Source organism: Nannobrachium achirus, assembly GCF_963921795.1.
Source record: "Nannobrachium achirus genome assembly, chromosome: 3".
NCBI classification, from domain to species: Eukaryota; Metazoa; Chordata; class Actinopteri; order Myctophiformes; family Myctophidae; genus Nannobrachium; species Nannobrachium achirus.
The window spans coordinates 412,501-429,761 of NC_137812.1; the positions used below are offsets into that span (position 1 = coordinate 412,501).

At 42.3% G+C, this 17,261-nt stretch overlaps 1 protein-coding gene across 1 annotated transcript in view; it reads left to right on the forward strand.

Annotated features, from left to right (window-relative positions):
• glra3 (glycine receptor, alpha 3) overlaps positions 1-17,261 on the forward strand; it is a gene marked incomplete at both ends in the record, with an annotated part of 139,370 nt that overhangs the window by 101,049 nt on the left and 21,060 nt on the right. The window contains 2 exons of the mRNA XM_080722885.1: positions 5,519-5,622; positions 8,517-8,627. Of these exons, the coding sequence (XP_080579011.1) occupies positions 5,519-5,622; positions 8,517-8,627 (215 nt within the window). The remainder of the gene's footprint in view (positions 1-5,518; positions 5,623-8,516; positions 8,628-17,261) is intronic.

The window sequence follows — 17,261 nt, forward strand, 5'->3', positions numbered from 1 at the left end:
CGACAGTCATGTGATTGACATGGATCTGTCCGATTTTGCATATTCCATCCTGATTGGCTTCCAAAGTTTGTAGGATTGAGCCGTTTTGAACAAAATGCCTCAAATCACAAACGCAAAATGCAATTATCATGAAATCGCACACACACACACACATTCTCACTAGGCCGAGGAAGAAATGCCACTTCAAATTTTTGAAATCAGCCTCATGGTGGCGCTATAACAGGCCAATTTGTGTTTTTTCCTATAACTCCACCGATCAGTTTCAAACTTTGTAAGCGCACTCCCTAGAGGCCAAGGAAAAACCTTTGCCCTGCATTTTTCATATCTGCCTTCTATAGCGCCACCAGGAGGCCGACTTATGTAAAACACAATTTTTCCTATTATGCCTTGAGATTTTATCCAAAAATCATGCAAATCAGTACACAGTGTCTCTATAGTCATGTGATCAAGTCCGATCCGTCTGATATTTCATATTCCATCCTAATTGGCTAATATTGGCTTCCAAAGTTTGCAGGATTGCTCCTTTTTTGAACAAAATGCCTCAAATCATCAACACAGCTTGCGATTAGCATGAAATTTGCCATACATATTCCCACTAGGTCAAGGAACAAATGCTACCTTTTTCACTTTGGCCTGTTATAGCGCCACCAGCAGGTAGACTTTAGCAAAACACATTTTCCCACTGCCATGAAAGGTCTAAGATTGGCATGTGTGTGTGTGTGTGTGTGTGTGTGTGTGTGTGTGTGTGTGTGTGTGTGTGTGTGTGTGTGTGTGTGTGTGTGTGTGTGTGTGAGTGAATGCGTGATGTGCCTTGGGTATAGTAGTTTATGCCTAGCATATAAGTAGTAAAAAAAAACATAGGTAAACCAAAATCCTATTCAATAAAAAAATCGGTCTATGTAAAAATGCTTAATTGCATTTTTGCCGTTTGGTCATCCAGGGTAAGCAACTGTTACGCCAACTGCTATGGGAGTGCTGAAGCTAGGGAGTGAGTGGAGAGTTCATTCCACATTGTATTTGTCACAGACATACAAAACTGTAATGTGTATATCATCAAAAATTCATTCTCACTCTCAAGCAGAGTCTTTGAGGTTTCTGAAGTTATCGGAACAGCCTCAAATGTAAGCTGTAGTTTACACTGGAGTCACACACATATATATATATATATATATATATATATATATATATATATATATATATATATATATACACACACACATACCGGTACATACATACATACATACATACATACATACATACATACATACATACATACCGGTACATACATACATGCATACTTATTTATTTATTTACCGTATTTATTTATTTATTTATGTATTTATTTCCGTGGACAAAATGACCAGACAATAACCAAAAACAAAAAGACCTAGCCCTGAATGGCCATAACAGCTCAGTAACTGCAAATAAAACATTTGATAACCACTTCTAGACTCATAACAACAATGCATAGTGTCATAGTAAATCAGTGTCACACACATGTAGGTTTTATCATTTATCAAAAACCTGGGGGGAGGTGGGGGGTAAGGTTCTGTTCAATTCATTCCCTATGGAAGTCACATGTTTTGAAGGGAAGCTTCCCTTAAGCTTCCTTTAAGGCTGCGCCTGCTTTTGAGGGTGTGTTCAGACAGTTAAGTGATATAACTTATCAGAACCTTATCCAATTAAGACCAGAGGCTCTGATGGCCCAATTCCAATCCGTTGACTTGCTGACTCACTGATTTAGCCAAAGTCACTGCACGTTCACGTTGGGGCTTAAGGGCTTGAGGGTTGTTCCAATGTAAATGGGTAAGTCAGTTAGGGTGTGGGAACGCCACTTTTAGTTGACCTTCCATAAGTCCGTACATTTGCAGCCTTTGGCAAAGGTAGTACCCACAGTTCTTAGCGTTACCAGGGGAATGCTCCAAATGTATGCAAATGAATCATGAATGCTGTTAGAAAGTCAACAAACAGTAGTGCTTTCTCACTGTTCAAGAGGAGACGGAATGGAAGATATATAGGCTATTTGGTTAAAAAAGAATAAGGGGACACATAATGAGAAATGTGCAAAGTACATACAAAATAATATATGGAAATGCAATTTAAAATTATAACATTATAACCCCTAATCTAAACAGACATTAAGACGAATTGATTAACGTAAATGTAATAATAATAATCAACAATCACAGCCTTTAAATAAATGACTGTAAATAAGGACAGTAAAGAGTTTTAAATGTGATGTAAAGTGTCATGAATAAAACACTCATCTAATGTGCTGTTCCACTCATTTTGGAGATGCACCCTCTAGCTGATTCCCCAGAAGTTCTTTTGCTCACCACTAGGGGGGTGTACCCTCAAACCCTTACCATGTTGACGTCACTTAAGTCAGTGAGTCAATAGTCAACGGGGCTTAGGGAAGACATTAGAATTGGGCCGATGTAGACTACAAATGAGACCCCCGCCCAGTGGCATCTCAGCACAGCCCATTCTGTCGTATTGGTTGGCGGTTGAATAATAATAATAATAATACATTTTATTTGTATTGCACTTTTCATTCAGTGAATCTCAGAGTGCTACATACATTGCAAGAACACATACTAAAAGAATAAAAGATTATCAAAGTCAATAATATAACATTAGCAGGTGCATTCAATAATCAATAATCAAAATCAATAATATAATGTTATATGAAGATAATATGCAGAAACAAAATACAAAGATAACTTAAAACTATAAACTAGAAAAGGCCTTCCTGAATAAAAAGGTTTTTAGGCCTGCTTTAAAAGAGTCTAGGGTCTGTGGTGCTCTCAGCTCTATGGGGAGGCTGTTCCACAGGCGTGGTGCTGCCGAGCAGAAGGCCCGGTCCCCCATAGTGCGTAACTTGGTATCAGGGACTTCCAGGAAGAATTTGTTTGCTGATCTGAGGGTCCGGGTGGAGGTTTGTGGAGGCTTGGTAATTAGTGACTGTAGATAGGGGGGGGCAAGTCCATTTATGCAGTTGTGAGTGATGAGTAGGATCTTGTAGTCAATCCTGGCTGAGACGGGGAGCCAGTGCAGTGTGAAGAGGATGGGTGTTATGTGGTCGTATTTACGGACTCTCATTAGGACCCTGGCAGCGCTGTTCTGTATATACTGCAGCTTCTGCATACTCTTGCCAGGAATCCCAATAAAGAGCCCGTTGCAGTAGTCCAGTCTTGAGGAGATAAAGGCATGGACAAGCTTCTCTGCGTCTGACAGGGTTAGAAGGGGGCGGAGTTTGGAAATGTTTTTGAGATGGTAGAATGCGGTTTTGCACAGATGGTTTATTTTTTACTTTATCCACCCTCCATGTGTCCGGCAAGGATTTCAGCCACTCCTGGAAGTCCTCGCGTTTCTGCGAGGCAGGTCTTAACTCAAGCCTGGTGGGTTGAGCAGCTGGCCTACATCTTACCTAATGAAAACCTTATGAAAACCTTTAACCTTAAAACCAGCCTTAAGGAAAGCTTAAGGGAAGCTTCCCTTATCAGAACATATCACTTCCATAGGGAATGAATTGATCGGAACCTTACCCCCCACCTCCTCCCAGGTTTTTGAGAAGGGATAAAACCTACATGTGTGTCGGAAGCCTAAGGGAAAAGGTTTTCATAAGGTTTTCATTAGGTACGTTGTAGGCCAGCTGCTAGGAGCAGCCAAGCTGCTTGGAATAGTCTTGATGAGACAAAGGGGCGGGGTTCAACCGCCAACCAATAGGACAGAATGGGCTGTGCTGAGATACCACTGGGCGGGTCTACATCAGAGCCTCTGGTCTGCAGTGACACCGCCCACTTCACGCAAAGCATTGTGGGAACTGAATTCTTATTTGGATAAGGTTTTGATAAGGTTCTGATAAGGTATGGTTCTGAGAAGGTTTTGACTTAACTGTCTGAATTTGGTGAATTCATAGTGGACAATAACATTACCAGAAACACATAAAGGGATAGCCCTGAATTATGGTGGTACTTTTAAATAGAACGTTGGAGTCATAATGTGCCATAGTGTCATAGTAAATCAGTGTCATACATATTCTGAAGAAGGCCTGGAGACTTTATGTTCAGTAATAGGGTCTTATGATCACAATCAGAGCATTATAATGGCAGGGGCGTCAATTGGGTATGGCTGGGGTATGCAGCTGCCATACCTTGGGTCCAGGGGGGAACATAAAAGTTACTTTTAAATAGAAATCCAGGAATGTCTCTTTGTCTATCTGTTCTGGTTATTATGTTGTTAAATTACAGTATATTCTCCACACTTGTATTCTCCCCATCTTGACAAAATTGTATATTCCCAGGTTCCGCAGGTCAGCTGCACAGGTGCAATGCATTATTGTTAATTGTGGCACGCTAACATGCCAAGTTTAGCTGCACTTGAACAACCATTCCAGGCTGCCATATCCAACCCAAGAAACCGTAGAAACTAATGTAATGTTTAATGTAAAAAATTTAATGTACTTCTTAAAATAAATGTATCATGCCTGTTGCTAAGATATGGCAACACAACACGTGCGTGCAAGACATCAGTCATACCTTAGCTTTTTCTGAACTGACTCCACCGTATAATTTGCTTCGGACACATGTCTGCGTAAGGACACGTTGATGACGCCTGGATATCAGTCAGGCTTATGTGGGAGCATTGGTGACAGTGAGTAATTATGTTTTGACACTTGCTTTGGCATTGTAAACGTAGGTTTTCTAAGGCCAATAAAGCTCCTTTGAATTTAATTGAATTTAACTGAGTTTAGAGGCCTCTGTTTGTCAGCTACTAAAGGAGTAGTTCACCCCCAACTTTGCAAAGTTCAATAATGTGTTTTTGTATTTGTCGCATTCCTAAGACAAAAACATTTATTATAGTTAATTTACCCCCATTGATTCCGGGACCCAAATGCATTTGGGTCCCCATCTGCAATCAATGGGGCTAAATATATATATATATATATACTGTGTATATATATATATATATATATAGAGAGAGAGAGAGAGAGAGAGAGAGGGAGAGAGAGTGCCGCGCTGCGAACTTGTAGATCTGCTATTTTTGAAAAATCATGACATTTTTTGCTAATGTTTGAATATATACATTTTTAAAGCAAACATTTGTAACTCAAATATTTGCTTCTCTGGGGGTCCCTGGAACAACATATTTTGAGATGGGGGGGGGGGGGGGGGAATATATGTCATTTTGGTGGTCCTTGACATGAAAAAGTTTGAGAACCACTGATTTAGAAGAAGGATTTAGACAAAATGTATAAAATCGGTTCAGCCTATTTTCATATTGTCATATTGTCATATTGTCATGATTGTTCAAAAAATTGCAGATATCTGCTATTTTTCTGCCTTTTTTCAATAGCTAAATGTGTTCATAAACATCTGTGTGTGTGTGTGTGTGTGTGTGTGTGTGTGTGTGTGTGTGTGTGTGTGTGTGTGTGTGTGTGTGTGTGCGTGCGTGCGTGCGTGCGTGCGTGCGTGCGTGCGTGCGTGCGTGCGTGCGTGCGTGCGTGTGCACACAGGTAAATTTACCTGCATCGAGGTGCGCTTCCACCTAGAGCGTCAGATGGGATACTACCTGATCCAGATGTACATCCCATCTCTGCTTATCGTCATCCTGTCCTGGGTGGGTAGGATTCCAACCCTGGTCTCCCGTGTGGAAGTCTACTGAATACTGATACCAATTTTATAGGGTTACCCTAACCCTAACCCTATAAAAAAAGTATGTTGTTGGGCATTAACGAAAAAGTCAACAAGTCGACTCAATCGACTTCATCATTACACAAGTCGACTCCCACCAGAGAAAGTCTAAAGTCGAAGTTGGAAAAAATATATACTTTCTGTCGTGAAAATAGCAGATCTACATGCTCACAACGCCACACGTTGCGAGGCGTTGTGAGCATGTAGATCGACTATTTTCATAATTTCGGCCTCTATATATTTGACAATTTGGACAATGTTTAATTTGCCTTTTTAGAGGTATTAAAAAGTCCTTAAATTGTTACTTTAGAAATGTGCAGATCCCTCTATACACTTAAACTTTAAGTTGGTTTGTTTACAGTTGAGTGAGAAAACAATGTTTCCCATTAAGTTAATCATCCGAGGACCCCCCAAAATAATTGGGGGGTCATGTGTGATGTGATGACGTCATCAAACGATAAAGTCGACTTCAACTCAACTTTTTACTGAGTCGAGTCGACTTGCAAAAATCACAAGTCGTTAATGCCCTAATAGAAAGCAAGATAAATACTGGATCAGCAACAAATAATGAATGGGAGGAGGGTACGTGGGTTCCGTGACCACGTTCTTCCCACCGACGGTGTGGGCGTGGCGGACTGCGAGGGAAAGGAGTGCTTGTTTTCGATGATGACGACGGAGGGCGCCGTCTCAGGCGACCATGAGTCACGTGAGATGCCGCCGAGTCGCCGAGTCGAGCGTTGCGACGGTCACATGAGCCGAATCAGCACCGTTACCGAGTTATGTGCCGCTATGGACAGAATAGTAAATCTTCGCCCCCCGACTTTCGGCACCTCCGTGCGGTCCAAGTGAACACAGCGAAGCGCTCCCTACCTCCTTGCCCACCGCTGGCCCCCACCGTTGTGCTTAGGTTCCTCGGGAAACGCCAGGTTGCGTGGGTTCCGAGGAGGGTCGCTGACCCTGGAGTCTTTGGGGTAGGGGTCGTGTAGCGTCATCGTCAGCACGGCAGCGTGGACTGGTTCTCAACCTTTTCAGGCCGCGACCCCCAAAATAATCATATTTTAACCCTGACGAGCAGTAAGAGTTGAGGCATTACATTTTATATAACACGTTTCTATTGTGAAAATAGCAGATCTACATGCTCATCCATCTAATATTTGACAATATGGCCAATGTTTAATGTATCATTTTAGAGGTATTAAAAAGTCCTTAAATTGTCACTTTAGAAATGTCTATACACGTTTGTTTACTGTTGAGTGAGAAAACAATGTTTCACATTAAGTTAATCATCTGGGGACCCCCCAAAATAATTTGGGGACCCCCAGGGGGGTCCCGACCCACAGGTTGAGAACCACTATACTAGGGCATGGAGTCTTAAGCCTCTATCAGAGTCCAAGGTGAAGAGCCTAACACCGCAAATTTTACGTGTAAAGCTATCCACCTAAAGTGAGAAAACAAGTCGAGGCCATCATAGTCAGTCACGGTGAAGTCCTATAACTGTGACTGACTGGTCTAGATCGACCAATCAGTGAACGGGGTGATGGGCCGATCTGTCTGAAAGTAAAAACAGAGAGATGTGTCGGGTTTCGCGGTGGATAGCTCTTCACCGCGAGTAATGACGTAATGTTGTAGTTTTATGACTTAAAAAGACTACACCGCGGTAGATAGCTTATCACCGCGGTGCTTACTATGATAGGGGCTTTAGGCGAGGAGGTCGTTTGCGTCGTCGCCACTGCTACGTGGACGTTGACTCGGCTCAACCCCTGCTCAACCCCCACACCCTCCCCCATCTATCCAGCCAATAATAGAACCACCGACCGGCGTTGGCGCCGAGTGCTCTTCTGTGGCAAGAGCATGGTTTGTAACAACTTAAACGACTTGGGCTGCACAGCCAGCTCCTGCAAGCTCCTCCATGTTAGCAGCTACTGCTCGGTCCTCATGCCCCCAGAATCCTCCCAAACCCATGCCCAGTCACATCCTCCCCTTCCACCTCAACAAAAACGGAGGCCAGGATTCGAACCCTGTTCCTGGTGGACGTCTACTGATACCACCGATACAAATGTCTTTTTCCGAACAGTTTTCTGAAAAATGTTGCTATATCAGATGCACTATCAAAACCTCCACTGGCTGTCAGTCTGTCTGTCTGTCTGTCTGTCTGTCTGTCTGTCTGTCTGTCTGTCTGTCACATCACGTCACACGTCACACTTTTGCCCTACTCATATCTCCGCCACCGTTGCCCCGATCCATATCAAACTTTGCACACACACTCCTTGGCTGCCAAACCACAACCTCCACCCGACGGGTGTTACAGGTGTTTATATCATTATAATAGCCGGTGCCATATAGTTTTGTACTTTTTCTGGTTTTCATGTGTCCAGGAGGTTGACAGTATTTCATTAAACTCCCTGGTATGGTTGTTATGAGCACTTATGTATTCCCTTTGTATTTGGGTTTTCTTCCTGGAGGCTGACACCTTGTGGGTCAAAAGTGCCGATCGAAAAACACAGATAAAATGACAGCTGGGTCACCACCCACCCTGCCAACCAGGCATACTTAATGAACTGGTGGGTGTGGCCACATAAAAACATAATTTTAACTCTTTCTATACACTTTTGGAAAAAATCTTCCTTCTAGTATAATCATAATACCTAATAATCATGTTTTTCTTTTTCTTTTCTTTTTTGGGGGGGGGGGGGGGGTCATGGCACTTCTTATTTAAATATTATGGTGCTACAGGTGTATTTATAGTTGTGTTACAGGCATATGATCATAATTATTATTATTAATAATGATATTAATTATTGTTATTTCATGGTGTTACAGGTATCTTTCTGGATTAACATGGACGCTGCTCCCGCCAGAGTGGCGCTGGGCATCACCACCGTGCTCACCATGACAACCCAGAGCTCGGGGTCCCGGACCTCCTTGCCTAAGGTACACAGGAAGTGCTGAAACCAGTGTTGATTTTGTCGACTAAAACTATGACGAAAAATGTTTGTCGACTGCGTTTTTTCACTGACGAAAACTAAATAAAAACTAAGCTGTGATGACTAAAACTAAGATTAAATATATTGACAATTTCGTCAACAAAATAAAAACTAGACTAAAACGTTAGGGAGGGACTCGTGGAGAAGACAGTCATTTTATGTTTGGTTGCTCTCAGGTGTTGAGTGCTGAAAATAGCAGATCTACCAGTAAGACTCCCTAATCGGGAGATAAGCCACCGTCAGGTTGCAGCGTGATTTTGTGGCAAAATCTGTAGGAGCAGTGTCCAAAAATGTGTTTTAAAAAATCAGCCTGAAGGTGGCGCTGTATGGGACAGATCCATGTTGATGACATGAGTGTAGACATACTGTGTAGCGATTTGCGTGATTTTAGGGCAAAATGTGTAGGAGCAGTGTCCAAAAATGTGTTTGAAAAAATCGGCCTGATGGTGGCGCTATATGAGACAGAGCCATGTTGATGACATGAGTGTAGACATACTGTGTACCGATTTGCGTGATTTTAGGGCAAAATCTGTAGGAGCAGTGTCCAAAAATGTGTTTTAAAAAAATCAGCCTGAAGGTGGCGCTATATGGGACAGATCCATGTTGATGACATGATTGTAAACATACTGTGTACCGATTTGCGTGATTTTAGGGCAAAAATTGTAGGAGCTGTGTCCTAAAATGTGTTTTGCAAGAATCGGCCTCATGGTGGCGCTAGAAGAGGGTCATGTGTGAATTGATAAGAGCAGGGCAAAAGTGTGACGTGTGACGGACGGACTGACTGACGGACGGACAGCCGGTGGAGGTTTTGGTAGTAAATGCGCAACAAGCTCACAACGCGTCGCGCTCGGCTATTTTTCAGCACGCAACCAAGTGTAAAATCAGTCATTACGATGCCATCAAGGCCTGCCAAAATACATTTTAGTTGACTAAATCAACAGTAGATTTAGTCGCCTAAAATCTTATGATATTTAGTCGACTAAAATTTTACTAAAACTAAAACTTTTCAGGTGACTAAATGATGACTAAAACTAAATTACATTTTATTCAAAAGACTATGACTAAAGCTCTGTCCAGACCGGCGAATTAGCGAAAGCGACGTGAATAAGCGAACCAAAAAGGCGAAGAATTCGCGATTCGCCTTTTTCCATACACACCAAAAAGCGACGCGAATATGCGTATAATATTCGCTTAATTCGCCTAAATACGAGGGGTGATATCTGCCTGTAGCCACAGGAGGAGAAAGGAGAAGAAAGGAGAGAGAGGAGAACGGACGGGGAAACAAATAAAACAATGGAAACTACATCCTCAAGTGATGATGACCTGGCCGTGGTTGTTAGCCTATTTAAATGGTAAAAAGAAAAAGAAGAATAGAAGTCTTCATCGGCGCACACAACCCATCACATCACAGAAGAGACACTTTCACTGTTCCCCCTCCGCTCCGTTCCCCCGCAGACAGGCAGCTCGCAGCAGCAGTGGTGTAAAGTAATTAAAAGTAAATTTACTTGAGTAGCCTGTTACTGCCTGTACTTATATGTACTGTATTTGTACTTGAGTCCAATTCCCAGTGCTTTCCTTCTACTCCACTAAATTTCGGATCCTATTGTATTTAATACCCAGCGATTTATTTTAAAACATTAGTCTTTTTGCAGATATAAATTAACAATAAAACATACATAAACCATGCTTTTACCAGTAGACATTCGAGTACTTTTTTCCAAGCAGCCACACAGACGAGAGACACGGAAAAGCAATGCAAAGAGAAGGTCCCTCGACCATGCTCTCTCTCTCTCTTTAAGTAGGATAGTGTGAGCTTGATTTAATACAGAAAGAGAGGAGTTCACCAGCGAATGTTCGCTAAATTTGACACAAGGGCGAATAAAAAACAGACGCCTTTTTGCTTTTTTTAAATTCGCGTTTGGTGTGGATGCTTCCATTGACTTTATAAGGTTTTAAACAAAAGGCGAATTATACGCTAATTCGCTATTCGCCAATTCGCCGGCGGTGTGTACGAAGCTTTAAACTAAATCTAAATTTGCTGTCAAAAACAACACTGTCTGAAACCCTTGACCTCAACTGAAGCAGGATGTTAGTAGAGCAGCTATTGGCGTCTTTCCACTGCAGGGCCAACCCAGAACTAGAACCTGAACTTTCCAGAACCAAGAACTTTCAAGAACCTGTGAAGTTCCAGAACCAAGTTCTGCTTTTGTTTCATTTGAACAGCAGCACATTCGGGAATCTAAAATCTAAAATAACAGCTGTATGTAAGAAATATGTATATATGTATAATAAAAAAATCACACCCGTGTGAACTGAGCGGTGGTCGTGGAGGCTGTGCAACAGCACTACTGGGTGGGTGCAGCGGGGTTAGTGTGCTTTACAATGCTGTAGTTTCTTCACACACTCTAATTTATTTGACCCTAAAACATTCAGTTTGTTAATAATAATACTTGACCACACATGCTGACCCACCCTTCCCCCCTGTGTGTGTGTGTGTGTGTGTGTGTGTGTGTGTGTGTGTGTGTGTGTGTGTGTGTGTGTGTGTGTGTGTGTGTGTGTGAGAACAACAGCGCCCCTCCCTTAACATGTGTGGTCAGAAAAGGTACTGCAGGCTTGAGGCTACATACATGGACGGCCGGACGGCTGGACGGCCGGACGGACGCATACACACACGGCCACGTATAGGAGACGGTGTGACCACCGCTCAAAAAAATAACAATATAACGTTCAAACAAGCTGCTCAGCTATATAACTGTACTGAGCGTTTGGTCGGTACACTGCCTTTGCTGTAGGAAGAAAAAAAGCGTCTCTCTCTCTCACACACGCACGCACGCACGCACACACACACACACACACACACACGCACAAACACACACACACACACACACACACACACACACACACACACACACACACACACACACACACACACACACACACCAGAGATTCCGTTAGCCGGTATTTACCGGCCATTGGCCGGTTAAATGTTTAATTGGCCGGTAATGCCTCTGGGAAAATGCCTCTTAGGCTATTTTATCATTTAATCTTATTATTCACATAATTATTTGTCTAAAGCAGTAAAGCTACAACCATTAAAACCTATCATAATTATTAATTTGTATCATGTTCTGTGAGTCTGACGACAGCGGAGCTCACCCTGCTGCTGCTGCTGCTGCTGCTAAATGCTGCGCTGTGCGCATTAGATCAGTCTATATTCGTCGTACGATGGTTACGTGCATTGAAAATATCAGAGCTTCAAGCTCACAACAAGTCAGCAACGCGTGGCGCTGTGAGCTTGTATGTCTGCTATTTTAGATACGCAGGACGGCCATACGGAGAAGCACACATCACGTTTCACCACTGACAATTCCAGCAGCTTGTCCAAATCAGCGCTATACAGCGTGGGTTTAGTGTTATGATCCGAACAGAACTGGGGTTCTTCCGAGGTAATATAGACCAAGCTGGACCCAGTAGACGATAATAAAAAAGGGACCAGAACTCTGTGGAATCACATGGATTATACAAGCACGCAAATTACTTTCTGATCGCATGGATGTGATGCCACTGTACGGTGGTCAAAGCAACAGACTAACAGAGGCAAGTCAACCTTCCTCCTTGCGCCATCATAACATAACATTAACAAAACAAAACAAAGGTTGTATGTTTGCATATTAAGGTTTAATGAGACGTGAAGCCAAAATCATATAGGCCTACTAACTTATTAATTTGTAGGCCACTGTGTGGCAGGGCACGCAAACGGTTCGCTTGAGTTGCGTCCACTTTAACCTATTCACTTCTTTTTTGGCAAGCGATCTAGGCCTACATAAGTAGATAGTTAGGCTATTATTTCGTTAACTCATGAAAATATTGCAATTGCATCTGTAATAAAGAGGAGCCCAGCGCTATAATTATCAGTTGGGTGCACCATGCACACGCACATACAGTATCTCATCTGCAAACACGTATGTGACGTTCATTATAATATGGCCGATAAATTAATTGATTGGCCGGTAAAATATAATCCTGCCGGCCAACGTGGCCGGCCCCAAAAATGCCTAGCGGAAACCCTGACACACACACACACACACACACACACACACACACACACACACAAAGCAGGCATGAACTGAGCACAGCACGGCTCGGCTGCTGCCTCACCAATGGACGGGCGAATGTAGAAATGCGTATCTCCACTGTTTTAGTTTGTTGTCTGTATATCGACGTACATTTTCTTTATTTGTGCTTGGCACCGTGTCTGTTTGGGATAGTGTTTTCTGCTGGTGTTTCAGTCCGAGTGTATCAATGGGTGCATTCGGAAATGCGCACCGGGTGTGTGCTCAGTGTAGTGAGTGCCTAAACCTAACCCTAATCCTAACCCTAACCTCAGTAAAACTATGCCTAAACCTAACCATAACCCATAACCCTAACCACACCCGGTGCGCATTTACGAACGCACCCTTTGATACACTCGGACTGAATCACCAGCAGAAAACACTCTCCCGTGTCTGTTTGCTTGTGCACTCGACGCCCATTTCAGAAAGACGACGGTGGCTGGATTTGTTTGAAAATCCTTTCATTTAGAACGGATGCTTCTAGCTCCTTCTGCATATTTTCTTCTCCCGCCCAGACACAAATAAGAGCCTGTATCATCACATTCACTTGACCAATGTGTCGTGGCTGTCGTCTGGCGTCGCGCCCATTTCTGTGTTTCTGTCTGTTGGAATAGGATTTTAAAAATGACTGTGTTGTGTTGTGAGAGATTTCAAGTTTAGTTCTACCTCAGGAGCAGGACCTAAAAAAGGTTCCAGGAACCTTGTCTAGAACCGGGCCGTTCGCAATGGAAACAAAACCAGAACCAAAAAAATAGGTTCAGGTTCCTGAAAGTTCTGGTTCCACCTTGCAGTGGAAAAGAGTCTCGCTTTGGCTAGACAGTAGTCCAGTTTTAAAACATTAACACACCAACCTTCAAGAGACAATACATTTATACATACGACATACAACATATCATTGTTGTCGTATGTCCAAAACCATTAGTTTTGTATCTATCATTTTAAAAATAGTGAAAATAGCCGATCTAGTACAAGCACGCATTATGTGAGACGTTTTTCACTAATTTTGTGCGACAGTCTTGTACGATCGAAGCAGGGCTTTACTTAGAAAAAAAGTGCACATTTTAACTTGGAGATACAAGGTTTCTGCCTGACAGCAACAATATAATGTAGGCTACTGTATAATATCATCTCTGTCGGGTGGAAAACACAGTAAAAAAAAAAAAAGAAAAAAAAAAGAAGGAATCAGAAATAGCAAAAAAAAAAAAAAAAAGTTGCAGACCAGGCAGCAAGTACCGGTAGATCTGCTACTTTTAATGTTTGTGTGTTAAACTGTAGTTTGATCAAGTAGCAGGGACGTGCTGGCCATTGGGAAAAGCGGGACAACTCCCGAACGGCCGGTTCATTCCCGGCCGGTCCAGGCCGGCCATTAGGAAAACATTAAACTGTTTGCACAAAAGTAAAAATTAAACTGTTTGCACAAAAGTAGTGAAAACAGCCGATCTACAAGCACACAATGCCTCGCACCGCGAGGCGTTGTGTGCTTGTAGATCTGCTAGTAGATCTGCTGTTTTCACTAGTTTAAATCATTTTTTTAAAGATAAATAGGCTACAAAACAAACGGTTTTGGACATACAAGGTTTCCACCCGACAACGACGAAATATAACTAATGTAATTGGCCCACTTGTCACTTGTCATGATCTTGCCGTTAATTATGTCCAAAGCTCTTCAGTCGTGCAGGGAAAAGATGAGTCGAGAAGTGGCTAGTTGTAGGCTGTCAACAAACTTTATTTTCTTCACAGAAATATTCAGAATATGAGCATAGCTTCGCCTTTTGCTTCTGGATTGGAACCAACCTGTGTGGCTCAGGAACAGGTTTGAACCCAGAACTCACGCTCTGCAGCCACTTAAATATTCAACACTTCAAAGCCTTTGAATAGAGGCGGGCTGTACCCACATGGCTTCTCAACGCTGAGTGTGGGCAAAAGATGGGAGGGGCTGCAGTCAGCACAGAATGAATACAGGTTATACAATATGCTCCAAACACAAAGTTACAATATGATAAATCATTCTACAATCAATATTTCACTCATAACTCAAACAATCATGCTCATACAGCCAACTCCTGTTGAAAATGGTTAAGCAGAAGTTACTTTTCCCCAAACCCCACGAATACAACTTCTCTTTTTGAGCCGAGGGGAAAACAAAAGGATTCCCTGAGAAGTCTTCACGTCCTATACTGGTTAATCATGAATATATGTTTCTGCTTGCCACATTTGGCCAATCCTTGCATTATAAAAACATATACATTTCTGTGTTTCTGTCTGTTGGAATAGGATTTTAAAAATGACTGTGTTGTGTTGTGAGAGATTTCAAGTTTAGTTCTACCTCAGGAGCAGGACCTAAAAAAGGTTCCAGGAACCTTGTCTAGAACCGGGCCGTTCGCAATGGAAACAAAACCAGAACCAAAAAAATAGGTTCAGGTTCCTGAAAGTTCTGGTTCCACCTTGCAGTGGAAAAGAGTCTCGCTTTGGCTAGACAGTAGTCCAGTTTTAAAACATTAACACACCAACCTTCAAGAGACAATACATTTATACATACGACATACAACATATCATTGTTGTCGTATGTCCAAAACCATTAGTTTTGTATCTATCATTTTAAAAATAGTGAAAATAGCCGATCTAGTACAAGCACGCATTATGTGAGACGTTTTTCACTAATTTTGTGCGACAGTCTTGTACGATCGAAGCAGGGCTTTACTTAGAAAAAAAGTGCACATTTTAACTTGGAGATACAAGGTTTCTGCCTGACAGCAACAATATAATGTAGGCTACTGTATAATATCATCTCTGTCGGGTGGAAAACACAGTAAAAAAAAAAAAAGAAAAAAAAAAAGAAGGAATCAGAAATAGCAAAAAAAAAAAAAAAAATTGCAGACCAGGCAGCAAGTACCGGTAGATCTGCTACTTTTAATGTTTGTGTGTTAAACTGTAGTTTGATCAAGTAGCAGGGACGTGCTGGCCATTGGGAAAAGCGGGACAACTCCCGAACGGCCGGTTCATTCCCGGCCGGTCCAGGCCGGCCATTAGGAAAACATTAAACTGTTTGCACAAAAGTAAAAATTAAACTGTTTGCACAAAAGTAGTGAAAACAGCCGATCTACAAGCACACAATGCCTCGCACCGCGAGGCGTTGTGTGCTTGTAGATCTGCTAGTAGATCTGCTGTTTTCACTAGTTTAAATCATTTTTTTAAAGATAAATAGGCTACAAAACAAACGGTTTTGGACATACAAGGTTTCCACCCGACAACGACGAAATATAACTAATGTAATTGGCCCACTTGTCACTTGTCATGATCTTGCCGTTAATTATGTCCAAAGCTCTTCAGTCGTGCAGGGAAAAGATGAGTCGAGAAGTGGCTAGTTGTAGGCTGTCAACAAACTTTATTTTCTTCACAGAAATATTCAGAATATGAGCATAGCTTCGCCTTTTGCTTCTGGATTGGAACCAACCTGTGTGGCTCAGGAACAGGTTTGAACCCAGAACTCACGCTCTGCAGCCACTTAAATATTCAACACTTCAAAGCCTTTGAATAGAGGCGGGCTGTACCCACATGGCTTCTCAACGCTGAGTGTGGGCAAAAGATGGGAGGGGCTGCAGTCAGCACAGAATTAATACAGGTTATACAATATGCTCCAAACACAAAGTTACAATATGATAAATCATTCTACAATCAATATTTCACTCATAACTCAAACAATCATGCTCATACAGCCAACTCCTGTTGAAAATGGTTAAGCAGAAGTTACTTTTCCCCAAACCCCACGAATACAACTTCTCTTTTTGAGCCGAGGGGAAAACAAAAGGATTCCCTGAGAAGTCTTCACGTCCTATACTGGTTAATCATGAATATATGTTTCTGCTTGCCACATTTGGCCAATCCTTGCATTATAAAAACATATATTCACCAATAAGACTCCCTAATCGGGAGATAAGCGACCGTTGGTCGCTTATCTCCACAAATAGGCCAAAAGTTTGTTTTACCAATTATTACACTCTATTAGGGGTGTCTTCTAAAAATCGACGAATCGACGCGTCGTTTTAAGCCCCGGGAATCGACGCCAATTGTTTGAGTCGAAGCGAAAATATATATTTTTTTATATCACCAGTTAGCCTACTACTGCCAGTACTGCGGTGCACTGCTGGACTGGTGTGGTGTCATGTACTTCCAATGAGAAGTAGCAATTGGCGAACAGTTATTTATTGTCTCGCACCAGCGTCGGGTTGAAAGTGAGACGGAACGGCCAGAACGGTTCAGAACCGCCGCTTCGTTAAAACATTCGGAGCCGGGACAGTGTTCCGTTAAGAGGAGGAAGCACGCTGTCAAAATCCCATATTAAATAATCTGCCACAGCACAAACGCGCGTCCACGAAGTAGTAAACAATCTTCTAAAGTCAAATTAACATACACAAGTGTAGGCTACAAGTTACATTTTCTAATTAAAGTGCTTCTGAATTGTTCCAGTG